Raw genomic sequence first — 25,465 nt, forward strand, 5'->3', positions numbered from 1 at the left:
CCTTAGGGGAGGGGAGATCAGCAGTGGAGAGGGGGCGGTGGTCCAGCAGCCTGGACGGCCAAGCAGGCGGCTGGGGCGCGGGCCAGTGGGGAGTGGGTGCGCCGGGGGGTGGGGGACTGCCGGCCCGGCTGGCAGAGCCGCCCCCATGGAGGTCACCCCCGGGGGCCCTCGTCCTGACACGTAGTTTGTGAGAATAGGAACAGGCCCGTCTGTTCGGTTTGCTCAGAGTAAGGAAACGTGTCGTGGCTCTGATTTTGGGTGGGCTTTTGACTTTTTGCTCTTTTTGGGAAAATGACTAAACTCAGCTTCCTGTCCCCCTGTCTTCAGGTCCTGCTGGCTTCCCAGCTTGGATCCTTTGACTTTCTGTCCCTGCTGGGAGTGTGTAGGCGGGAGGCCCTCCTGGGACGTGCTGTGCTTTCGTAAAAAGCCACGAGGTTGACTGAACCCCAGCGGAGGCGCTCCTGGCCTCCTGGGGAGGGGGCGCTGGGCTTTGAGTGTGGGTGGCCCCTGAGCTCCGCTGCCCTCTGCCCTGCTGGGGCCACACTGGCTGCTGCCCGAGGCTTCTCGTCCCCACGGGGCCCAGGGGGTGGCTGCTCCCTGGCGACCGGGTGGCAGAGCTGCAGAACTGGGCAGGCCCATGCCTGTCTTTCTGACCATGAATGATCTGGTGGTGGGTAAGTTCTGGGGAAGAGAAAATGAATAATAGAGGGGATGTCGGTTTTCTCCAATTTTTTAAAACCTCTCGTGAGCTCATTAGTACAAACAGTTAATACAGGACAGAGTGGTGTTTTACAGAGAGCCATTGTTGTCAGGTCAGCTCTTTGGGGACCTAGAAGCTGGTTCCCGCCTGGAAGGAGGAAGCCAAGGAGATGAGCGTGGCCATCTACGTGGGGCTGTGTCTGCGGGGACACGTGACCACACCTGGTGGAGTATGCGCAAGTTTGTCCTCTCACAGTCTGGAGGTCATGAGTCCAGCACGGGCCTTGCTGGCTGAAGTTTAGGGGTCACAGGGCTGGTTCCCTCTGGAGAATCCCGGGGAGACAGAGGTGCTGCATTCCTTGGCTGGTGGCCCCTGCTCCATCTTCCAAATCTGCGTGGTGTCCGCGCTTTGTTATGTGGGAAGGTTCTCTGCTTTCTGAGCCGCCTGTGTGACACGGGGCCACCAGATGCTTCAGGACTCCGTTCCCACCTTGATCACCGGCTCAGCCCCATCTGTAAAGTGCCCTTGTTGTCAGGGCACACGGCCCAGGTCCCGGGGCCCGGGATTGGGACATACCCGTCTCTGGGCCGTCACTCTGCCCAGCAGAGCCGGCAGCTACGAGATGTGAAACTGTGTTTGCAGATGGCTTCCGCAGACACAGAAGGAAAACCAGTTAGGACTTTCTTCTGTCTTTTATTCTGAAAATCGAATTTTCCTGCTTTCTTCCACTGATGGATTCGTTATTAGAGAAATAGAACTTCAGCTCATCAAAAACTCGAATCGCGTTTGAGATTGCAGTGTGTTTTCAGCACCCTCGGCTCTGACCCCGTGTGGGAGGCCGGGGGCTGGTCAGGAAGCGCGACCTCGGCTGCCCCGCCCCGGGCAGCTGATGAGCGCCCCCAGGAGGTGGCCCAGTGGGCGTGTAATTTGAGGGGGTGGGGGTGCAGCCCCAAGGCAAAAGCCCCACAGCTCATGGCAGCTCACTCCCGTGAACGCAGAGCCTCGGAGGCCCCCGCCCACTCGCCATCCTCCCTGTGGGGCTTCGAGGCACCAGTCCGCCTGCCTGCCTGTTGCAGGGCGCGGTGGGCCTGGTGTGGGTGCTCGTGAGTGATGACGTCACCTAGAGCCCGTCATGGGGGCCTCATCTGTCCCTCCCTCCAGGCACAGTCCAAGTGGGTTCATGGTGCACAGGACGGGGGTCCGTGATCCGTGATCTGTCTCCTTGGAGGCTGCTCGAACACCCCCCCGGGACCTGGGCCTCACCCTCCAGCTTGTGTCCTCTCCACACACAGCCCTTCTCGACTCCCTCTGGAGCCTGGGGCCGTGTGACTCACGTGCACATCTCTGCTTGTTTCTCAGCCTCGATTAGTGGCCCACTGTCTGGGGGCCGCTTCTCCCCGGAGTGAATGTGTCTTGCTTGCCCCAGAGTCGAGGCCCTGTGGCCATCTGCCTGTCCTCCTGGCTGCCCTCAGGCTCCCCTTTCCATGAACCTGAGAAAGCGGTGACTCTGGGAAGGTCTCCAGGTGCTTCAGCTCCTGTTCCATCTCAGACTCGCCCTTGGCCACATCCCTGCGTTCAGTTCGCTCTTTGGGTATTTTTTCCTGTAAGGCCTAAAAGCCCCTCTCTGCATCCAGCACTTGGATGTTTGAGGGAGGTGACTTGCAGTTGCAGTGGAGCAGCCTGGTCCTGCCGTGCATGTCCACACGGCGCACCCTTGTCAGCAGGTGCCCCGCCCCGCGGTCCAGGTAGCACGGGGCAGACTCCCCCGGCGCTCTCTGTGCTGACGCGGTTCTGCTCTGTGTCTGCAGGTGCTGCAGGGGGCCCAGCTGATAGCCGTGGCTTCTTCGGACCCTGCTGCCACGGGGGTGGACGGCTCGCCGCTCCAGGGCAGCGACATCCAGGTCCAGTACGTGCAGCTGGCACCGGTGACCGACCACACCACTGCAGCCCAGGTGGGTCCTCCCTTTGGGAAGTGGACAGGGCCTGGGCCTCCTGCAGGTAGTGAACACACTTGGGCCTTCTCCCGCGAGGAAGGTAAGTGATCCATGAGAGGTGCATGGTGTAGACGTAGGCGCTCGCTTGGGACTCCGTGTCTTGTAAGTGCCTGAAAGTGTAAAGGTGAGAGGTTACTTCTTGGCCCAGATACCAGCCTTAAACAATTTCTTGAGATAACTCTTGTCTCATGCAAATGTTTACCTATAAATTTAGAGGCCAAATTAAGTGTACCTGAGACCTCCTTTTTCCTCGGGCTGGGGCAGGGCCGGCCCAGGGTCTGCACGCCTGCCGGCCACGGGCAGTCCCTTTGCAGCCCTTGCCTGTGGCCTCTGCCCTTTTCCCCCGTGGCAGCCTCTGGTGGGCCGAGCTCTGCTGCGCTGGGCTGCGGTCTTCTTCCCATGCTGCTCGCGGTTGCGCTCTCCCGGGGGCCCCAGAAAAGCAGCGCTCGGGCTCCATCTGGACAGTTTCTGAGCCGTCAGGTCGGCAGGGGGGCTGCTGCTCGAGATGTTCGAAGCGTTCGCACCTCTGGCCCCAGTGGGTGTGCTTGGTTGGGCGAGCATTGTGGCCTCCCCTGGGTATGGGGGAGCCAGGTTTGGGCCCCCGTGCTCGTGCCTGAGCCTGTTTGGGGGCAGTGTGATCAAGGTCTGTCAGGGCGCGGTCTGGAGAGGGTGCCCTTGGAGCAGCTCAGGCTGCTGGTGCCAGGGTGACACGGGTGCCCTCAAACCTCGGGCCGTGGGCTTGACTCTCTGACTCACTGCTGAGCGCCTCTGGGCGGGGGCGCTCTCATCGCTGTGACCTCAGCCTGTTGTCCCCTCCCTGCCTCCTTCCTGGACCGCCTCCTCTGCCCAGCACTGATGAGCTGCGCGTATCCTGCCGTGGGCCTTGACGCTTAGAATTAAAGCCCTGAGTTTCCACGCAGTCCCCCTCCCCTCCTGGCTTCCGCTGGTCGCCGTCCTAGGTGTCGTGTCCTGTTCCCACTGGTAGTTGCTGAGGAACACGGCTCAGCAGGGCCAGGCAGGTGGCCCAAGGTGGCCCTGGTGACCAGGTGGCTGGCTGGGTGATCAGCGGTCCTGTGGGGACCTAACCCTGGTTCACAACAAGTCCCCACCTGGCCCAGAGATCTGGAACGTGTGTCCTGGAGAAGGTGCAGCCCCCTCCTCTCCCCAGACCTGTCCACTGTGCCATGTGGGCAGCAGCCACGGCCTGGACACTTGTGCTTTTGTGCAGCAGTGATCAGAGAGGCATGTGCCACTCTGGAGATTGACCGAGAGGGCATGAGGCCGACAGAGAGCCCACAGAACTTGGAGCGGGGGGGTGGACGAGCTTACGAGGGACATCTGTCCTAAAGAAGGACCCTGGGGCTCCGTCCGAGCTGGGCGGGTCTGACAGCCACGTCATTGCTGCTTCACACGCACGGGGGTACTCAGAGTGTGTGCCTTGAATCTGGGGTGCGTGTCATGTGGCACGTCTTCCTGGGCCAGGTCTGTGGTCTTCGTGCAGATGTCACTGTCGAGGGGAGCCATGTCCACTGAGCTCCCGGCGCCTGACTTCCCGCCAGTGGGACCACGTAGCACACAGAGCAGTAGATCAGAGGGGGACGTGCACTTTCTGGGGTGTCTTCCCCGCAGAAGAGCTCGGTCCCTGGGGCCCAGGCCCCTCCCTGGGCCCCCGCCCGCCTCACGCACAGGGAGGGGTCTCCCAATGGTCTCTTCATTAGCAGGAGGCCTCCCGCCCTCCTGTGGGTTTCCTTCCAGAGTTTGCTGCTCGGAACGGGGTCATACTGCTCATCTGGTGCTTGGGGAAGGATGGGTCTGGCTCCCGAGGTCCCCGAGCCCCCCGAGCCCCAGAGGCTGTGTGAGGGGTGGGCCCGTTCCCCAGAGCAGCCATGGGCAGGGGAGAGGGCACCCCGTCTGTGCTGGCGCCGTTCCGCCGTGCTGTGCTTCGCTGCTGCCTGGGGCCCCAGTCTCCTGCCGCGTTTTGAGGGTGAGGGGAGAGGGCAGGGCTCCCCGCCAGAGTGTGGGCCTCCTGAGTGCCCAGCCCAGCTCGTCTCGTGGCCTCGGGACAGCGCGGAGGAGGCCTGTGGTGAGTCCTCAGATGGGTGGGGAACCGCCCCCACCACCCCACCCCCGCTACGAAAATGCCGTGTTGCCTTCCCCTTGAGCTGCAGTCGTAGGCGGAGCGCTGGCCCCGCAGGACTCTGCCCCCGCCGTGTGGCTTTCCCCACCTCCTCCTCCGTGCACCACCACACCCCACCCCACCCCCGGGCCCCTCCAGCTACAGATCCTCAGCGGAGCCACGGAGCCCACCTCTGAGAGTCTGGTGCTGCCTTTGACCAGCGGCTTAGGGGAGTCTGAAAACCCCCCCAAGTGATCTCCATCTGGGAGCCCATTCTTGGTGGCTGAGATGGATGGTCAGTGACTTATTCCAAGATGGTGTTTTTTTCCTTTAAACTACCTTAAAACTGTGAATATGCTGATCACTTGGAGTGCACGGCCAGTGGGAATGGGGACGCAGCGCTGGTGGCTGGAGCTGAGGGGCACATGTGGGAGGCGGTGGGTAGGTGTGGGGGGAGCAGGGGCCAAGACAGGGCCCCACAGAGACAGACCGTGGCCCTGGATCTGTCACAGCTGCCGGGAGCATCCTCTCCCAGAGCAGGGGCGACACTCAGGCCGCCAGCCTCACCCTCCAGCTCGGGTGTGTGTTTACTCTGCCTGAAAACCGCTGGTGCCCGTGACCAGGGAGTGGCCCGGATGCGCACACTGGGCCCTTTGATAGAAAGCGCCCTCTCCCCTCTTGCAGGCGGCCGACGCCCTGCAGCCCACCCTGCAGTCCGAGATGCAGCTGGAGCATGGGGCCATCCAGATCCAGTGAGGGGACGGCCGCCGACCAGACAGGGCCCGAGCCAGAGCCACCGCTCAGCGCTGGTTCCGGTCACCCGCACCGTTCACACGCACCCGTCCCTCGGCTTCGCACGGGAGGGGGCCCGCACACGTTCTGCTCAAGTGCATCCGAGTGCCTCATCCTCGGGGAGAGCGCCCCGGTAAATAAAGACGACAGTAGCCCCTGCCGCCCCCGCCTGAAGACCCTGTTTCTTTTGATCACCCCGCCGCGTCCGGGGAAGGAGCGGGAAGCACAGCGTGGTCGCGTTAAGTACACGCGGGAAATCAAGAACTACGATATTTTTCTCTGTTCAAACAGCTTTTTTAATTTGCTATGGTGTTTATAACAAAAAACAAAATTGAAAAAAAAGTGGAGTAGCAGAAGCCTTTTGCTGTGTGCTCTGCTCAGTGTGATGAGAATAGGTATTTGCAGAAGAAGACTAACGATTTTGATGGGAACGCTGCTTACCTACTTTTCTAGGGGGTGCTGTCAGCACTGTGATTGTGCATTTCTAATGGAATAAAATGGATTTATGACCACGGCGGCTGTCGCGTTGTTTCCTCTTAGGAGATGGCCCCTGGGCCTGTGGCGGCCCTGACGTAGCTGTGTGGGCCCTTCCAGAGGAAGGGGCGTGGCTGTCCCGGCAGTCCTGTGACGGAGCCTGGGGTGCGGGGGGCTGCACGATGGAGTGTCTCCAGGCACGGTGTCCCTCGAGGCAGCATGAGCCTTCAGAATTGGGGTGCTCCCACGAGTAAGCTGCGCTGTTGAATGGCGTGGCCTCTTCCAGCCCCAGAAAGTCCCAGCTCTGGGGGGTCTTTAGAGAAAGTCGTGTCTGAAGGAGCATGCCGTATTGATGGTCTAATTAACGTGTGTCTGGAATCCCAGAAGGAGAGAATAGAAGGAAGATGACACGTAAAGGATTGGGGAGGCGGAACAGATCTCACGTAGAAATACAGAGGAGGCCGTGCCTGGACACACGCAGAACGTCGAAGACAAGCATAACCCAGAAGCAGCCAGAGAGGAAGGACGGACCACCCTCAGGAGGGGAGGGCACATCAGAAGCAGAGGCGCGATGGGAAAAACGCTCTGCACGCAGTCGGGTCTTTAGTAGAACAGCTGTTCAAGAACGCCTGTGACAGTTGGCATCTGGCCCAGAGCTCTGCTCTGAGGTGTACGCCCAGGAGAATCGAAACCGTATGTCCACACGTAAATGTGCACTCGAACGTTCATAGCGGCGCTTTTCACGATAGCCGGAGGCTGGGAACAGCCTACAAAATGGGGCCCACCGACCCAGCAGCCCTGTAGGTCAGCCGTAAAAGGAAGGAGGCACTGACACAGGTTTCAAGGTGGATGAACCTTGAACACGTGCTGAGTGAGAGAAGCCAGACCCAATAGCCCGCATACTATGTGGTTGTATCTATGTGAAACGTCCAGAATGGGCAAATCCGTGGAGACAGAGCAGATGAGCAGTGGCCTGGGCTGGGGGAGGGCAGGTAGGGAGTGACTGATACGGCAAATACGGATTCTTCTGGAGAGGACGAAGATGTTCTGGAATTAGTGGTGCTGCTGGCCCAACTCTGTAGATCCACTAGAAGTCACACTAGAAGGGGTGAAGCTTTGGGGATATGAATTATATCTCAAGGTTATTAAAAATAAAGAGTTGGGCAACATTTAAAAAAACAGGAACAAAAAAGAGGGTGTCACCTGCAGACGATTCCATCCTATAAAGGAAGTTGTAAGACATTTTCTTCAAGAGCGGGAATATGGACCCAGGAGGAGATTCTGAGAGCAGAAGGTTGGGGGGCGGGGGAGCAAATACAACAACGAGGAGGTGTATCTAGTACTCCGTGTAAACTGCCTCACGATAAAATGTTGGAAAAGATTGCTCTGAAGGTTGGGGCAGGCAGGAAAGGAGCTAAGTCGTTGTAAAGCCCCCTTTCCTTGCCCTGGAGAGAAAGGATCAAGATGCTGTACAATTGTAAGGCATCAAAGTCAATATTTATGGGCTTCCCTGGTGGCGCAGTGGTTGAGAGACTGCCTGCCGCAGGGGACAAAGGTTCGTGCCCCAGTCTGGGAAGATCCCACATGCCACGGAGCGGCTGGGCCCGTGAGCCATGGCCGCTGAGCCTGCGCGTCCGGAGCCTGTGCTCTGCCACGGGAGAGGCCACAGCAGTGAGAGGCCCACGTACAGCCAAAAAAAAAAAAAAAAAGTCAATATTTATAACAGACGTTTAAGAAACACAGCACAGGGCTTCCCTGGTGGCACAGTGGTTGAGAGTCTGCCTGCCGATGCAGGGGACATGGATTCGTGCCCCGGTCCGGCAAGATCCCACATGCCACGGAGCGGCTGGGCCCGTGAGCCATGGCTGCTGAGCCTGCGTGTCCGGAGCCTGTGCTCCGCAACGGGAGAGGACACAACAGTGAGAGGCCCGTGTACCACAGAAAAAAAAAAAAAAAAAAAAAAAAAAAAGAAAGAAAAAACACAACAAAAAAAAATTCGGTAAGGTGTGGGACGTCCAAACGGCGTGATTAGTGCACTTGACCTAATCGACGTGTACAACACGGAATACGGCGGTCACGGGCCATGCTTTCTGTTCTTCCCACCTGCTCTTTTGAACTTTATTCAAGTCACCCACACACCAGACCAGGAAGAAGGTCAAATTAGAGATCAGAGTGGAAAAGTATTTCTAATTGACAATTAAATACGACAGGTCAACATATCAAAACTCATGGAATACATCGAAAGGTGTGCTTAGAGAAAAATTTATAGTTCCTTCAGATATATTCCCAGAAGTGGAATTGCTGGATCATATGGTAGCTCTATTTTTAATTTTTTTGAGGACCCTCCATACTGTTTCCCATCATGGCTGTGCCAATTTACATTCCCACCAACAGTGCACAAAGATTCCCTTTTCTCCACATCCTTGCCAGCACTTATTATTTTCTGTCTTTTTCATAATAGCTGTTCTGATAGGTGTGAAGGGATAGCTCATTGTGGTTTTGATCTGCATTTCCCTAATAATTAGCGATGTTGAGCCTCTTTTTATGTGCCTGTTGGCCATGTGTGTGTCTTCTTCAGAAAAGTATCTATTCCAGTCCTTTGCCCATTTTCCAATTGATTTATTTCTTTTTTTGCTGTTACGTGAATTCCTTATATATTTTGTATATTAGCCCCTTATCAGATGGATGGTCTGCAGATATTTTCTCCCTTCTGTAGGTTGCATTTTTACTTTGTTGATTATTTCTTTTGCTGTGCAGAAGTGTTTTAGTTAGATGTAGCCTCACTTGTTTATTTTTTCTTTTGTTGCTTGTGCTTTAGGTGTCATATCCAAAAAACTGTTGCCAAGACCAATGTCAAGGAGCTTTTTCTCTGTTTTCTTTTACGAGTTTTATGGTTTCAGGTCTCACATTTAAGTGTTAAATCCCTTTTGAGTTAATTTTTGTGAGTTGTGTAAGATAGGGGTCCAATTTCGTTCTTTTGCATGTTATTATCCGGTTTTCCCAACACCATGTATTGAGGACACTGTTCTTTCCCCATTGAATATTCTTGGTTCCCTTGTTAAATACAAGTTGACTGTATATGTGTGGGTTGATTTCTGGGATGTTGATTTTCTTTCATTGGTCTGTGTCTGTTTTTATGGCAGTACCATACTGTTTTGATTACTATAGCTTTGTGATATAGTTTGAAATCAGGAAGCATGATACCTCCAGCTTTGTTCTTCTTCCTCAAGTATGCTTTGGCTATTCGGGTCTTTCGTGGTTCCATAAGAATTTCAGGATTGTTTTTTCTATTTCTGTGAAAAATGCTATTGGAATTTTGATAGGGATTGCATTGAATCTGTAGATGGCTTTGTGTAGTATAGACATTTTAACCATATTACTTTTTCCAATCCATGTACACAGGATATTTTTTCCAATTGTTTGTGTCTTGAGTTTCCTTCATCAATGTCTTATAATTTTTCAATGTACAGAACTTTCACTTACTTAGTTAAATTTATTCCTAAATAAGTTATTGTTTTTGATGCTATTGTAATTGAGATTGTTTTATTTGTTTCTCTTTCATATAGTTCATTGTTAGTGTACAGAAACAGAAACAACTGATTTTTGTATGTTAATTTTGTATCCTGTAACTGTACTGAATTTGTTTATTAGTTTTAACAGTTTTTTGGTGGCGCCTTTAGGATTTTCTATATATAAGATCATATTATCTGCAGGCAGAGACTAACTTATTCCTTTCTGACTTGGATGTCTTTTTTTTTTTTCCCCCTAGCCTAATTGTTCTGACTGGAACCTCCAATACTAGATCGAGGAGAAATGGTGAGAGTGGGCACCCTTGTCTTGTCCTGTTCCTGATCTTAGAGGAAACGCTTTCAACTTTACACCATTGAGTATGATGTTAGCTATGGGTTTGTCATATATGGCTTTTATTATGTTGAAGTATGTTCCTTTTATAACTATTTGTTGAGAGTTTTTATTGTGAAAGGATATTCTAGTTTTCAAAAGCTTTTTCTGCATCTATTGAGATGGTATGATTTTTATCTGTATTCTCTTAATATGGTGTATTACATCTATAGGTTTGTGTATGTTGAACCATCCTTGCATCCCAGGGATCACTGTCATGGTGTATGGCCCTTTTCATGTGCTAGTGAATTTGGTTTGCTAGAATTTTGTTGAGAATTTTGCATCCATATTCATCAGGGATATTGGTCTGTAGTTCTCTCTCCTTGTGGTATATTTGGCTTTGGTATCAGGGTAATGCTGGCCTTGCAAACGAGTTTGGGAATATCCCTTCTTCAGTTTTTTGGAAGCGTTTGAGAAGGATTGACATTAATTTTTCTTTGCAGGTTTGGTAGAATTCACCAGTGAAGCCATCTGGTCCTGGGCTTTTCTGTGTTGGAAAGTTTTGATTACTGACTCAATCTCTTTACTTGTATTGGTCTGTTCAGGTTTTCTATTTCTTCATGATTCAGCCTTGGTAGGTTGTATGTTTCTAGGAATTTATCCATTTCTTCTAGGTTATCCAGTTTGTTGGCGTGTAATTGTTCATAGTAGTCTTTTACAATCCCTTGTATTTCTGTGGTGTCAGTTGGATGTCTCCTCATATTTCTGATTTTATTTATTTGAATCTTCTTTTTTTTTCTTAGCTGGTCTAGCTAAATGTTTGTCAATTTTATCTTTTTAAAATATCAGCACCGGGCTTCCCTGGTGGTGCAGTGGTTAAGAACCCGCCTGCTAATGCAGGGGACACGGGTTCAAGCCCTGGTCCGGAAGGTCCCACATGCCGCGGAGCAGCTAAGCCCGTGCGCCACAACTACTGAGCCTGCGCTCTACAGCCCGCGAGCCACAACTACTGAGGCCTGCACGCCTAGAGCCCGTGCTCCGCAACGAGAGAAGGCAGTGCAATGAGAAGCCCGCGCACCGCCAACGAAGAGTGGCCCCCGCTCGCTGCAACTAGAGAAAGCCTGTGTGCAGCAACAAAGACCCAATGCAGCCACAAACAAACAAATAAATAAATTTATTAAAAAATATATATCAGCACCATGAGTACTGTATACATTTACAATTGTTACATCCTTTTGATAAATGGATGAATTGACCCTTTTATCGTTATTTAATGACCTTATTTGTCTCTTGTTACAGTTTTGACTCAAAGTCAAAACTTTTTAAAAATGTAAGTATAGTTACCCCTGCTGTCTTTTGTTCCCTGTTTGTGTGTAATATCGTTTCCATCCCTTCACTTGGAGCCTGTGTGTGTCCTCAAAGCTGAAGTGAGTCTCTTTTTAGACAACACACATTTGGGGCTTGTTTTTTTATTGTTCAGCCACTCCGTGACTTTTGATTGGAGAATTAATCCATTTGCATTTAGAGTTATTATTGATAAATGAAGAATTACTAATGCCATCTTATTGTTTTCTTAATGTTTTGTAGTTCCCTTGTTCCTTTCTTGCTGTCTTCCTTTGTGAATTGATGATTTCTGTACTGTGTGCTTTGATTCCGTTTTCTTCATCTTTTGTGTATCCCCTGTAGGTTTAACAACAGTCCTTTTAAAGCTGACACCAACTTTGACCATATACAAAAACTCTACCTTTTAACCCTCCCATTTTATCTTTTATTTCTTTTTTTAAAAAATACCTTTATTGGGGTCTAGTTGCTTTACGATGGTGTGTTAGTTTCTGCTTTCTAACGAAGTGACCATTTTATCTTTTTGAAGTCACAATTTACACCTTTTTACCTTGTGTATCCTTGTGTGTATCCATTGACAAATTAATTGCAGCTATAGGTCATTTTTAATACTTTGGCCCTTTAACTTTTATACTAGAGTTCAGTGATTAGCACACCCCCACATTGCAGTGTTAGAGTGTTCTGAGTTTGACTGTATACTTGCCTTTGCTGGCGTGTTTTATATTTTCTTGTGCTTTTATGCTACTGATGAGCATCCTTTCATTTCAGCATGAAGAACTCTTTACAGCATTTCTTGTAAGGCAGGTCCAGTGGTGAGGAGCTCCCTCAGCTTTTATTTCTTCGGAAGAGACTTTTATCTCCCCTTCATTTCGGAAGGACGGCTGTGCTGGGTGTTCTTTGTTGGCAGCATTTCTAATATATCATCCCACCGGCCTGCGTAGCTGCTGCCGAGAAACCCACTAATAGCCTCACGGGGCTTCCCTTGTATGTGAGGAATTCTTTTTTCTCTTGCTGCTTGTAAAACTCTCCCCTTGGCTTTCATTTTACACAGTTCTATTGTACTGTGTCCTGGAGAAGATAGTTTGGGGTTGAAATTTTAGGGCGATCTCTGGGCTTTAGGAACGTGGAGGTCTGAATCTCCCCTCCAGCTTTGGGAAGTTCTGCCATTATTTCTCTCCTTCTGGGGTTCCAGTATTGTACCCACTGTTTCTTTTAACTGTGTCCTATAGTTCACACCTGTTTTCTTCACTCTTTTTTTCTTTCTGCGCCTCTGGCTGGATGGTTTCAAGTGGGCTGCCTTCTGGTTCACAGATCCTTTGTGCTGTTGGACCGCTCTATCAGATTCTTCGTTTCAGTCGCTGTATTCTTAAACTTTAGGGTTTCTGGGGGTGGAGGGCTGGTGTGTGTTTGTTTTCTGTTTCTCTGTTGAACTTCTCATTTTGTTCACGCATTGTTTTACTAATTCCATTTAGTTGTCTATCTGTGTTTTCTTGTAGCTCACTAAATTTCTTTAAGAGGATTTTTCTGAATTCTCTGTCAGACATTTCATAGATCTCCATTTTTTGGTGTTGTAGTTTCATTAGTTCCCTTTCTTTCTTATAAAGATTTTTTTTTTTGGATGTATTAGTTCCCTTTTTTGTGTCTTGTTTCCTTGGTTATTCGTGATCTCGTGGCCTTGTGTTGGTGTCTGAACATTAGAAGAAGTAGGCACCTGTTCCAACTATACAGACTGGGTTTGGCAGGGAAAGTCCTTCATCAGTCGGCCCATCCAGGAACCCGGGTGGGTGATGGGATGGTGTCCGCAGATGGGCTCGCTGCTGGAGTCCTTGGGCAGCTTCCTGCTGCTACCTGGTCAGCCGGTGGGCAGGCCTGGCGCCTGGGTTCCCTGGGGCAAGCCGGACACCTGCAGCCACCTGCGGGTGCTAGAGTCCGGGGTAAAGTTGGACGCTCATGTCACTCGCCCTCCCCAGTGGGGAGGGTGTCTCTCTGCTGGACAGCCTATGCCTGGGGGAGGGGAGGCGGGGATGGGTAATGTGAAACTGTCTTTTCTACCCTCCTCATCGTGTCTTGTCTTATTTCTCTGCTCCACCCATGTGCTGTAATCCCTCACCTGGAGTCCTTAGCTCTTGGGAAGCATTTTCACGTGTGGATGGTTGTTCAAAGGGACATTCCTGGGAGGGGATGAGCCCTGGGAACTCCTATACTGCCCCTGATGGCGCTCTTAATAGCGCCTATCCTTACGAAATCCTACCTATAACTTAAAAACTTGCCACAAGGAAAATTCCAGGCCCGGATGGCTTCACCGTTAAGTGCTCGGAAGTGTTAGCGGAAGAACAGCAGTCTTTATCAACGTCTTGCACAGGACAGAAAAGAGGCTCACGTTCCGTCTTGTGTGAGCAGCATTGACCCCAGCAGCCACGAGTGGGGTGGGTGTTTGCCCCCCTTCCAGCCAATGAGGGACATAATCTGGACCTGTAAGATAATCAGCTTTCTTATTACCAGGAAGGGAATAGAGACAGACAAGTCCACGTTGAAACGGACAAAGCGCGGGTGCCCCTAGGGAGACGGGGGACGAGGGATGGGGTGGAGGAGGGAAACCATCTGATCCTTTGCAGAAGCGGGGCTTATAACGGTCATTCATCCATCGCGGCCGAATTATTAATGATTAGTGAGTTTTGCCCCCATGCTACTCGCCCGAAGAAAGGCAAAAGACACGCGCACATGAACAGACCACAGCAAGGGGACCTCCGGATGGCCAACGAACGTCTGAGAAAGTGCTCCAGTGGTCAGGTCAAAACCACCATGAGAAGGCTCCAGAATCACCAGGATCCGAAAGACTAGCGACCTTGAGGGGTGTGCGGGTGGGGCATCCCGCGAGGCGGGGGTGGGGCTGGGCGGAAGCACGCAGACTCCCTACTGGGGAGAGCGCCCCGGGGCGGGTGGTCCAGCAGCCTTCACAGCAGCACGGGGTGCCTCCCGTGGCCTGCCCTTCCCACGGGACGCCAACAGTCGCGGGAGTGGATGGAGTCCTGCCGTCACACCGACGGGTGGGGCCAGAAGCAGGACTGTGACCCCGTTTATGCCCATTTCAAGAGGGGGCAGGACGAGCCTCCTTCCTCCCTGGCGTTAGAATCATCCAGGGAGGAAGGGGCAGTGGTGAGGCGGGCGGCCGGGGGGCTGGCATCTCCGCGTGTCTTAATCTGGGTGCGCTGGCGCTGTGCGAAGGTGTGCCGTGATTTGTATGTTTCCTTGTCACTCTTCACCCTGAAAGCTTTTTTTTTTCTTCTTCTTCTTTCTAAATAAGACACACAAAGGGCCAGAGTTGGCTGCCGGTAGGCCCGCACTAGAACGTCTTAAAACCTACGCTTCTGGCGGAAGGCAGGTTGTGCCAGATGGAGGATCTGAGACTCGGGGAGGAAGGAAGCACAGAGAAAGTGGTGAATGTGAGTTGTCCGGAAAACCGGCTGCGTAGGAGAAAGTAATGTCTGTGGGGCTTACAAAGAAAGAAACAGAAGTAGTGTGTGATGAAGGGAGTATTCGGGAAGATGGTAGAGAGCTAGTAGTTTGGGCTTCAGGCCGTTAAGTTGTCCTTCCTTATCCATTAAAAGGCTAGGAACAGTATCTGTAGCTTCTAGACTAATAGGGGGGAGGTTGCTGTGAGGAAAAGTACCCAATGGCTCCGAAAGAAGGCAAGAAAGAAGGGGGCACAGGACGGGGGCTCCTCTTGGGGTACAGACGCTGGGCTGCCGAGGTCTTGCACTGCTGTGTCCCCACTGCCGGGTGAAGCAAACACGATCCTTGTGAAAGGAAGATAGCATGGAATTCAGTCCACAAGCAGTCGTGCGCACTCACTACCCAGCACACAATCAGGAATAAGCAAACGAGAGAGAAGGCAGCACAGACGGAACCAACATAAACAGCGGACCACGGGTGTCGGACTTATCCCAGGCTCTCACACGGTCTGCTTACGATGTTCAGAAAGAGGAGCACTGAGAATTGAAACAGTGACCTGAAAACTTTCTCGAAGTACAAAAGCGTCATTGTACGACTTTCATAGAATAATCAAAAACACATCGGGCTTGAGGTTTTATTTTATTTCTAGGAACCGGGCTGAGCTCCCTAAACGAAATATGTGAATTCACAAGCGTGAACACAATAAATCCTTCAGGTTTTCTTGGTGCCCATGTGTTTTTAGCTCAGGAGTGCAGCCTGGTTTGTGACACAACACATTTAGAGATTAAGGGGGAAGGTCACACGATTAGCTCCACAGAAGCAGAGCCAGCCTTTAAAAAAAATTCAGCCTCTATTCAAAATGTTAAAAAAAACCCCAAAAAAACCAAGACAGCATTCTAGAAATAAGAGGGAACTTCCTCACCTTGCTCAAGGCTTTCCACAAAGCCCGGCCGGCCGGCAGCAGGCTCACCGTTGACCCCAGGAACTCGGTTCAGCGTTGAGCTGAAGGCCTTCCAAGCCGTGGGGGAGAAGGAAACAAGACTTCAGCAGTGGAAAGGGAGAGACAAAGCCGTCATCATTTGAGGTGATGCCGTTGTGTTCTAGAAAATTCCAAACAATTTCCAAAGACAGGTTATCGCAGCTGTTAGCTTAGCAAGGTTTGGAGTCAAAACCAAGTCCCTACATACGAACGAGTTCCCTTCTGAGAGCACGTTCATAAGTACAACACATTAGCCTAGGTGCCCAACTAACGCAATCGGCTACGTAGTACTCCACTGTGATAGGTTTATAATACTCTTCACACAAATAATACATAAAAAACAAGCACAAAAAATAAAAGGTCTTTAGTTTTACAGTACAGTACCTTGAAAAGTACAGTAGTACGGTACAACAGCTGGCGTACAGGGGCATGTTTGCATCTCTGAAAATTCACAACTTGAAGCTTTATGTAGGGGACTTCCTGTACAGAGTGTTCCTGCATTTCTACATTCCATCAGCAGTCACGTGAAAATGAAACTGTAAGAAGACTTCATTAAAGTAGCCGTAAAATATCAAGAAATAAATCCAATCAAAGATTCATACGATGTTTACGGGGGAAAATCACAAACCTCCCGAGGGAGACCTGTCCCCATTGGTGGGTGACAAGGCGCCCTGTTGCCCTGGCCCTGGAGTCTCCTGGGCTTTGGCCCCCTCCCCTGGCCTCCTGAGCCCAGGAATCCTTCACCCAGTCGGGAGCCATAACCCGCTGACCGCCTCGCCCCTCACGCCCTCTCTTCCCTCCTCAACCCGCTTGAACTCCTACTCATCTAGCAAAAGCCCACACAGAAAATCCCAGTGTTCGCCTACCTGCACAGATCAGCGGGGGAGCACCCTGCGCTTCCCAGGGGCCGCGTGATTCTGCCTGGCGAGCCCACTCTCCCCTCCCCGGCCTGTTCCAGCTCCTCCCGCCCTCACTGCTGGCAAAGCCTCACTGTTTCATCAAGGGAAGCGAGCACAGGGGTCACCGCCAAGCAAGTGTCGGAGCACAGCTAGAAACCCACACTCTCAGTGTCTGCGTGGGGCTCCGAACTGGAGGTGACCGTGGGGTCAGGTCAGCCACCGGGACTCAGCCTCAGAGCCTCAGAGCCTCAGATGTGCTGAGCGCTCTCTGTGCTGCATCCCACGGAATCCTGACTGTGCATTAAAATCACCCCCCATCTCAGCCAGGCGAGGAGGAAGCAGGCCCAGAGAGCACCCGGCCCCTGACCTGACCCCCGCCTCTCACCGCCCCACATTCTGGCCCCGCTCCCCACGCCCCATACCCCAACCTGCTTTCCCAGGGCCTCCCGGAGGGTTAGTCCTCTGGCCAGCTGTCCTGGTCTCCTGAGGTGGGCTGTACGTGGTCTGGCGTCGGCACGTGCTCTGGTGTGGCCGTGGCTCGGGGAGCACGTATCTTCCTTGAAAGTGTCCCCCCCTACCCAACCCCGGCCGCTCCCGTTCCCTCCCACACACATCCTCTGGTTGCAGCACAAATGAACATGTCAGGAAGTTCGGAGGCTGCCGCTCTGGCCTGGCCTGCGTGGGCTTAGAGCTCGGACCCCTCCTCACCTGGATGGGCCTCCTCTCATCCCCCCAGTGAGTCTCGTTTTCAGAAGGGTCTGTCCCCCACCACCCCACACGGCCCAGCCACTTGAAGTCACCGGGCAGTAACCCTGTCCTGGGTTCCGCTTTCCGGACTGTGCCAGGTGGAGGGTAGTGAAGGGCCCAGCTCCACACACACAGGAGCTGGGGGGAGCTCCTCCTGCCGCGTCCAGAGGTGGCCAACTCGGGAAGCCTGTTCCTGTCCTTGACCGTGGGCGCCGGGAGGAGGGGTCAGAGCAGAGCCCCCAGCGGCCCCTGCTCGGGCGCAGGGCTGGTCGGTCAGCCTTGAGGTTTCTCAGTGACCCCCCCAACACACACACACCCAGAGTACGGGACGCGTGCCAGGCGCCCAGGGGCTTTTGAGAAGGCTGGCGACCCTCCAGAGCGGAGTTGGGGGCAGCGGCCAGCAGCTGGTTTACGGGAAGGAGTCGGCGGCCGCCCTGCCAGTCCGATGGAATAACAGACTGAGCAGGGCCTGTGCGAGCCGTGCCTCTTCTCTGTCCATTTTCTCTGCCAGAAAACGTGGAAATGGGTCAGGCTCTGGTTCCCCTTCCAACAGCGTCAAAGACCACTCACCCACGCTTCCCGCTTTCTAGGACGGTGCCAGAGCACACAGAGCCTGCCGTCCACCTGCCCTCGCTGCTCCCTCCCTGGAAACCCACATGCCGCGGCCCCGGGGGAGCGGGCGGCCCCTGGCTGGCTCTACAAGGAGTGAGATTCGCCCAGAGAAACCTGGATCCGAGTGTTGCCGGCAGATGCCAGGAGTGAGGGTCACTGCTGGGGGCACAGCTGCCAGGCGGTGGTCGTGACTGTCCTGGTCGTGTTGCTTTACCACTGGCTTCGTTCCATGAGGCCGTAGGACCCATACGCCCAGGCTGCGTTTCTAGGTCAGCTGCCCTCTCGGGAGGACGGGCAGGGGGCCGAGGGGCCGTGATGCCCAGAGGAAGCCGGGAGTGGGGGGATGGTGGGCGGCCTGAGGTTCCCGTAGGAGTCGGCTGCTGCGCCACCCTGGAACCAGGCTGCAAGCCCAAGTGGGCAGAGCCGGGAGGACTGGCTGCAGCCGCCCCTGCTGCCTGGCCGGACCTGAGCCCCTGCCTGACCCTGGGAGGTGCCCACTGGGGCCCCCTACCCCCACCCCAGTTCCAGCCTCCTGGGGCCCGGGGAGGGGCCCTCGCCATGCACTCCCATGGCCGTGACCTTCCGTAAAGTTTGCACGGGGACGTCGTAGCTGCATTTGGTTATGACCACCGGCGCGACCCCCCATCACCCCTCCCCTCCTGGCACGGGCGCTGCGGTGGCTCCGGCTCGTCTGGGGCCTGTTCTGGGGCAGCAGGCGGGGGATACGGAGCGTCTGGGTTTAGTGGGGTGTGTTGACGGGTTTGCTGTCTCTTCTAGTAGAACTGAGCACCGCTAGCCGTCCTGGGTGTAGATAGGGGCGGCGCCCGGGGGAGTCTGAGCGCCCCCGGGCCCGACGCACCCAGTGGTGACGTGGGGATGCCGCCACCGCTGCGGCACCGGCGGAGCAGGAACCAAGTGTTCACCACTGTGCCGGTCTGGTGTCCGTGACTTTGTACTGCTTTTCCTGAAAAGGACTCCACAAAGTTGCGTAAGCTCTTGGCCTCACGAAACCTGGATTTATTCTCCATCTAGCCACCAGCTCCCCGATTCGAGGGAGCTGGTGGCTGAGGAGCCCAGAGGGAGGGACGAGGGGTCTGGCCTGGGATGTGGGCGGCAAGGCTGGTCTTCAGCTCATTCCCTGTGCACTGTCCCCTGGGGGACTGTGCTGGCCCTGCTCCCTGAGAGGACCTCTGGGTGTGACCACACAGGGGCCCTGGCTCCCGGCCAGGCTGGTGGGTGTGGGTCAAGGCCGCTCCTTGGAGCCCCAGGCTCTCTCCGCCCACCCGCGGGCGGCCTGCCTAGTGAGGACCTCGTGCCGGCCGGGCCGCGAGGCCTGGGGCAGCTCCAGGACCCCTGAGCCCGGACCCGGCTTATCGCGGCCCCGCTCCCCCCGGCCTTGCTGTTTTCAAGGATGATCTCAGTGCCGTGGGTGTAGCTGACTGCAGGCCTGTGTCTGGTCTTTGCTGGAGTTTATCACGAGCCCTGCAGATGGATCTCTCGTGCACCCACTACAGTTTGCTTTATTCCCGTGCTGCTTTCTCCAGCTGCGACCAGGCCCCAGAGGACCCGGACCGCTTGCGTGCCTGCGGGAGCCCCCATCCCGGCCTCCCTGACTCACGTGGGGCTGGTGGAGTCGTTTTACCCACAAGCCACGGGTGCCAGAGCCTTGCCAGCGAACAGAGGGGACAAGGGTGAGTTATAGGAGGAAACCGAGTTTCTCAACGGGGTGATCCTGACTCCGCAGGACATGCTGGTCAATGTCTGAAAACACTGCGGGGTTGCAGCTTGGGGGCGGGCGTGCCACTGGCATCTGGTGGGTGGAGGCGGGACCCGTGATGTCAGGTGCGGGAGTTATTGTAAGCAAAAGGGGGCGGGGTGGGAGACCAGAAAGCCCTGGAGGCCCCCATTTCCCCCCCCACAAGGCTGGGAGCCCCTCTGGGCACAGCTGGCTTCCCACCACGGGGCAGCCCTTCCTTTCCTCGGTGGGGACGACGGGGTGACAGTGGAGCACGGGCAACAGGGCAGAGGCACCGTGGAGGGACGCCCTCTCACCCTGGTGCCTGCACTCAGCGTCTGTGGAGGAGTGGGTGGTGGACAGACCAGGCCCGGGGCCCCCTGTGGGTGCTCTGAGCGCTGGGACACGGCTGTCCCTTGGGGCCTTGCTCAGACCCATGGTCCCGGGGGCCCTCCTTGCTGACCACCCCCCTACCCCACCCCCACGGACCGGAGGCCCTGCAGTCCCTCCAGCCCGGGCCCTCGTCTGGTGTGAGGCCTCGGGCAGCAGAGCAGGAGGTGGACATCGGGAGGGCTCCGTTCGGGTCAGGAGAGGCCGGTGGAGGGACGAGCAGAGCTGGGCCTGTGGACGGGTCAGCCCCACACCCGGGGAGGGTGGGTGCACTCCAGGCACAGGCGGAGGAGGGCGGTTCGATCCATCCCTTTACTGGCCGTGCAAACGACATCAGCCTCCCCTGCAGAGTTACCCCTTCCCTCTTTATTATAAGTAGCTATTTTGTAGGAAAGCACTTTAAAACTACACAAACATCCCATGCTTCCTCAGACTTCCACTTACTTGTCTATTCATCTGAGTATAAGCGCATGAATTACAATTTTTTTCAACAGGCGGTAGTCTGTTACTGTCAGGGCACCCTGTCAAGCTGGCTCCAAGCACGTTGGGGGCCCCCGGGGGCGCTGGACAGCTTCCTGGCCGTCTGGTGTTTCAAGATGTTCCAGGAGCATCTGGTGTTTTCCTGCCCAGGTTGGAGTCGGCCATCTCTCCAAGGAGTCCCAGCCACTGTCAGTGGAAGCTGGTGTTTAGAAACCATGATCTGGGTGCTGGGGTGCCCTGGGTCCTTGCTGCTGGGGTGTCACAGCTGCCAGCCCTCTCAGTGGACAGAACTAGGACTTGTACAGACGCAGGTCCACACTCACAGTCACCCTCGCACAAATGCACTCACTCACACATTTATATCCGTGTTTATCTCATGATCAGTTTCCCCATTGCCGGCTCGCTTCCCCTGCCAGCCGGGCCGTGTGTTCAGGTTACTGACGCACAGAGTTCCTCACTCGGTCCATGGCAGGGTTCTGTGGGCCTTAGGAAGCTGTCCCTCGAGGCTGTGATTTGATGGACGGAGCAGCCTGGGCTCAGCGGGAAGCCTGGACCCGGGCGGAACTCAGAACAGAGTCCGTCCTCGAGGCCCTCCTAGCAGATTTCTGCAGCAGCTCCTGACCTTGGCAGAAGGTTGAGCAGGCCTCCGTGTCCAGTGTGGGGAGTGATTCTGTGAACTATGGCTTGGGCGTCTGTCACGGAATTCTTGGCTCCGGACCGAGGGCCAGGGGGCAGAGGGCGAGGTGGGTATTCCCAGGCTGCAGCTGGGGAGGGGAGGAGGGAGTGTTTTGGCAAAACAGCTTGCACTTAGGCCAGGGCAGGCCAGTGGTCAGAGCGGTAACCCCGTGACCTGCGTCCGGGGTGGCTGGGACTTGCTGTTTCCTGGGGTCACGACGGAGCCCCCAACTCTCCACTCCGGAGGACACCCTGTGACCTGGCTCGGGGGCCCACGGGGCCTTCTGCTCGTTGGCCTTGCCAAGGATTGCGGAAAGGGGCCGGGAGAAGTGAGTCCGAATCCACACGTACCGTCAGCCCGTGCTCACGTCCCTTTTCCCTGGGCCGCCAGAGCCGCACCCTGACTCCCACCGAATGTCGTCGATCGGTAGGAAAGTCACGCGGCCAGTGCCCGTTTCCTCTGTGCAGGTGCCTGGCCGGCCCGCCGGGCTGCGCCACCGTCCCCCGCCGGTGCTCTGGCCTGTAGGGCCCCCCCCCGCCGGCCCCTTCTCGCGGGTTTGGCTGCAGGACGGCCTGGCTGGAGCCAGAAGCACAAAGGAAAGGAGGGTCGGATCGGGGGGCGACATTACACCCCAAGCTCCCCACCCTGCGGGGCTGGACGGGTCCCAGGGTGAGCTGCAGGGTCTGGGAAACCTCTGCAGGAGGGGAAGGCGGAATTATGCCCCCGGCCGCAGGGACCCTCTCCCCACAGAGCCAGAGAACGTGGGTAGGGATGTCGGCCCGTGAACTCGGCGCTGGATTCAGGAAGCAGGTTCTGACTGTGGTGCTGAGGCCCCTCGGGACAGGCCACCAGGCTTCACGCCAGCATCACGGGAGCGAAGCGGATTCTCTGGTGATATCCACTCACAGGTGGCTCCGCCCTGACGCGTCCAGACCCGTCTTCCCACCGAGGTCCTTTTCAGCCTGAACTTCATGGTTCCTAGTACCTCCGGGGCAAGGAGTTCCCTGCTGAACTAGCCACGTCGACTGGCATCTCTCTTCAGTGCCCGAAAATACCCTCTCAAGTGTCAAAAGGCCTCACGAGTCTGTCGTGGTGACGGCAGACCCAAACCACCGAATCACGGGCTTCCTATTGGTGGAACGTACAGCATGTGAATTATAGCACAGTAAAGCGGTTAATGACAGCAGCCTCACTCTTCATTATTCTTCCTGTTACTCCTTCGAACTCCTAACAGGTGGGTGTAGAAGGGGGTCAGCCGCCACCACCGTCCCCATTTTGCTGCTGAGGGAGCTACGTGATGGTCACAGCCCCGGACGGGAAGGGGGAAGTCTAAGACTTCGGCCCAGAGATGGTGAGTTTGGCTCCTTCTGTAAGCTCACCATCAGCCCACCTTCCACGGTTTAATGCTGATCACCCTCCTATCTGATGTGGTCATTTTCGGGTTGATTAATCTGATTCCCTGGACCCTCCCATTGCTTTTCTCTGAACCCTCTCTCTTAAGACAGCGCTGTGGTGGTCAGCCTCCACGATGACCCCACTGATCCCTGCCTCTTGGTCAGCATCACCTTCCCGCATCAAATCAGGGCTGGTCCAGGTGGCCAATGGCGTAGGGCGGAGCTGATGGGGTTGACTTCTGACTTGGCCTCTTGGATGGCGGCAGCCGCCGTGTCGTGACGCTCAGGCAGCCCCACGGAGAGGGCCACCTGCAGAAACACAGGTCTCTGGCTAAGAGCACCAACGTGCCCGCCGCGTGACGGAGCCACCTTGGAAGTGCCCCTCCCACCCTAGTCCAGCCTTCAGATGATGCCATGGCCCCGGCTGACACAGGACCACAGCTGCATGTCACAGCCCAAGTAAAGGCTGCTCAGCCAAGCCCTCCCCAGAGGCCTGGCCGACCGACTGTGTGAGAGAAGCCACTGATTTGGGGGTGACTAATTACACAGTAGGGGGTGTGACTGGAACAAGCACCCAGACCTGCACAGAACCTAGACGTGGGGCTACACCCAGGACAGACAAAACCTTCTCAATTTCCTGCCCAGGTCCCTTCTTAGTCATCCTGGGGTAACTGTACTCCCGTCAGCATCAGTGACCTGCTCGGAGGGTCCACTCCAACCCGCAGGGCCACAAGCGGGGCACACCCTCACGTGACAACCAGACTAGCAGTTTCACCACTTGGGAGGCCAGGTTTGGGTCTCAGCTCCTCCCCAAAGCTGGGTAAGCTGTTAGCAGGGGGTGTCTGCCCCACGAAGGAAAAACCTTCCTCTGAAATGCCTAAATCAGTTCTTGTGGGTAGACCAGAGGCGCTCAGCCTCGGCCATGCATTGGGAGCAGCGGCGGGAGCTCGAAGCCCCCCGTGCCGGCCCCAGCCCGACACCGGCTCAGCGTCTGGGACACATCGGGTGCCAGGAAGCTCAGATCTACCCGGCTGTTCTGAATGCAGCCGCGGCTGAAACAGCTGGTTCACGTCAGCCACGTTGATGCTTAAAAGTGTTTTCAGGCCTTGTTTACAACATAGAGCAAGCACTTGGTTTAAAAAGGAGACTCCAACACATCAGGCAGTCCACATCTTAGGAAATGGTTTTTCTGGACAACAGTGGTCTAACCTGAGATGATTTTTGTTTAATCGCATTTTGCCACAGGAAAAAGTGCCCCAGGAAACACTGCGCGGAGGGCAGGATGCCCAGCTGGGCTCTTTAAATAGCAGTGGCCACAGACAGCGCAGTTCGCTGATTCTGTAAACAACCACAGAGGCCCTACCTGCCTGGAGCACAGCTGCCCGACTGTGCGAAACTCGTTAGGAAGCAGGCACTACGGGGACGCCCACGTTTTACTAACTCATGAGGTCCCTTCAGACAGCTGACACTCAGTGACCGGTTCGGTCTTGTACTGGGCAGGGTTCTACCAGGGACAGAAGTCGTAGGACATTTTTATGCAGAAAGATTTCTTACAGGGCTGGGCGCAGACGGCTGTGGGGCTGGCACCTGGGAACAGCCAGGAGCTAACGCTGCAGCTCAGATGCGGGATTTCTTCTTCCTCGAGGAAACCTCCAATTTCTCCAAAAGGCTTTCAGCCTAGCGGCCGAGGCCCCTGCACATCACGGAGGGGGATCTCCTTCACCTAAAGTCGGCTGGTGGCAGTGGTTACACACAATCCCCAGGTGCCTTCACCCCAGCCCCCAGATGAGCGTTTGATTCAATGACGGGTGGACAGCAGCCCGGCCAGGTGCCTCGCCACCCTGACCAGGTCCCTCACTCGGCCGGCTCCACCCCAGGTTCCTCCTGCCCCTTCCTCAGAGGGGTCTTCCCTGGATACTCACCCTGAAATAGCCACCGTGTTGGAATTCTTTGCCCAAACTCACCGCTCCTGGACACCTGTGATGTTCCCTTGCTGGTTTAGGGCCCACGTCCCTCTGCTCCTCTGCGGGGTGGTGCAGACTCGCCCCTAGATGTTCCCTGTGATGATGGGGACACCTGGATGACTGTGACATGGATCGTGAGGCCACCGCCCCCAAGGGCAACTCCCAGACAAGCTCCAAAAGGGAAGCCCCACGTGGGACTCGGCACCTTCGCCCTGGTCCCCACGGGGGAGTTCCTCACCTCACAGGCCAAGGGACTGGGCTCAAGTCCCAGCCCTCCCACCTGTTAGCTTGGTGACGTGGGCAGGTCACTTAGCCTTTGGGAGCCTCGGCTCCCATCTGTAACTCGGGCAAGGACACCAGCAGACCCTAGGTGGTGAGCATGACAATGGGCCAGGATGCTGCGGGCTCGCAGACCAGGCAGGGGACAGCGGGTGGAGGAGGAGGGAGGTGGCTTGGTCAGGCAGAGAAGAGCAGAAACAGAAAAGTGGGAGCAACAAGAGAGACATTTCAAAGGAAGAGCCTGTGACTGAACATGAGGGAGAGGTCAGGGTTGGCTTTTTTTGTGTGTGTGATACGCGGGCCTCTCCCGTTGCGGAGCGCAGGCTCCGGACGCGCAGGCTCAGCGGCCGTGGCTCACGGGCCCAGCCACTCCGCGGCATGTGGGATCCTCCCGGACCGGGGCACGAACCCGCGTCCCCCGCATCGGCAGGCGGACTCGCAACCACTGCGCCACCAGGGAAGCCCCAGGGTTGGCTTTTTGTTTTGCAAATGTCTGTTTCCTGATTACAGAAGCAGTCCTGCTCATCGTACAAAACTCGAAGATTAAAGTTTGGGGGTATTTCAGTTTATTCATTCTTCTTTTCTCCACCCTCCCCGACC

At 55.2% G+C, this 25,465-nt stretch overlaps 1 protein-coding gene and 1 long non-coding RNA gene across 14 annotated transcripts in view; both read left to right on the top strand.

The window, feature by feature from the left end:
* Nucleotides 1–11,070, top strand: part of BANP (BTG3 associated nuclear protein) — a 104,541-nt gene extending 93,471 nt beyond the window's left edge. For 8 of the 11 annotated variants that reach the window (XM_032613160.1, XM_032613163.1, XM_032613165.1 and 5 more), the window contains 2 exons: nucleotides 2,509–2,652; nucleotides 5,495–6,116. In XM_032613160.1, coding sequence (XP_032469051.1) covers nucleotides 2,509–2,652; nucleotides 5,495–5,566 — 216 coding nt within the window. In that variant the 3' untranslated portion in view covers nucleotides 5,567–6,116. Of the gene's footprint in view, nucleotides 1–2,508; nucleotides 2,653–5,494; nucleotides 6,117–9,845 lie in introns of those variants that run through there. The other 3 variants (XR_004346929.1, XM_032613164.1, XM_032613168.1) reach the window with 3 other exon arrangements.
* Nucleotides 11,071–11,157: 87 nt separating this feature from the next.
* On the top strand, nucleotides 11,158–22,388 carry LOC116744712. Of its 3 annotated transcripts, none has more exons than XR_004347131.1 (3): nucleotides 11,158–14,110; nucleotides 14,562–14,700; nucleotides 17,926–22,388. It is a non-coding gene; the product is annotated as an uncharacterized LOC116744712 (long non-coding RNA). The 3 variants fall into 3 exon arrangements; XR_004347130.1 differs by lacking the exon at nucleotides 11,158–14,110 and having other exon boundaries at nucleotides 14,306–14,700; nucleotides 17,926–19,638; nucleotides 20,567–22,388; XR_004347132.1 differs by lacking the exon at nucleotides 11,158–14,110 and having other exon boundaries at nucleotides 14,306–14,700; nucleotides 17,926–18,935; nucleotides 19,492–22,388.
* Nucleotides 22,389–25,465: the final 3,077 nt, after the last annotated feature.

The sequence above is a fragment of the Phocoena sinus genome, chromosome 19, assembly GCF_008692025.1.
Source record: "Phocoena sinus isolate mPhoSin1 chromosome 19, mPhoSin1.pri, whole genome shotgun sequence".
NCBI lineage: Eukaryota > Metazoa > Chordata > Mammalia > Artiodactyla > Phocoenidae > Phocoena > Phocoena sinus.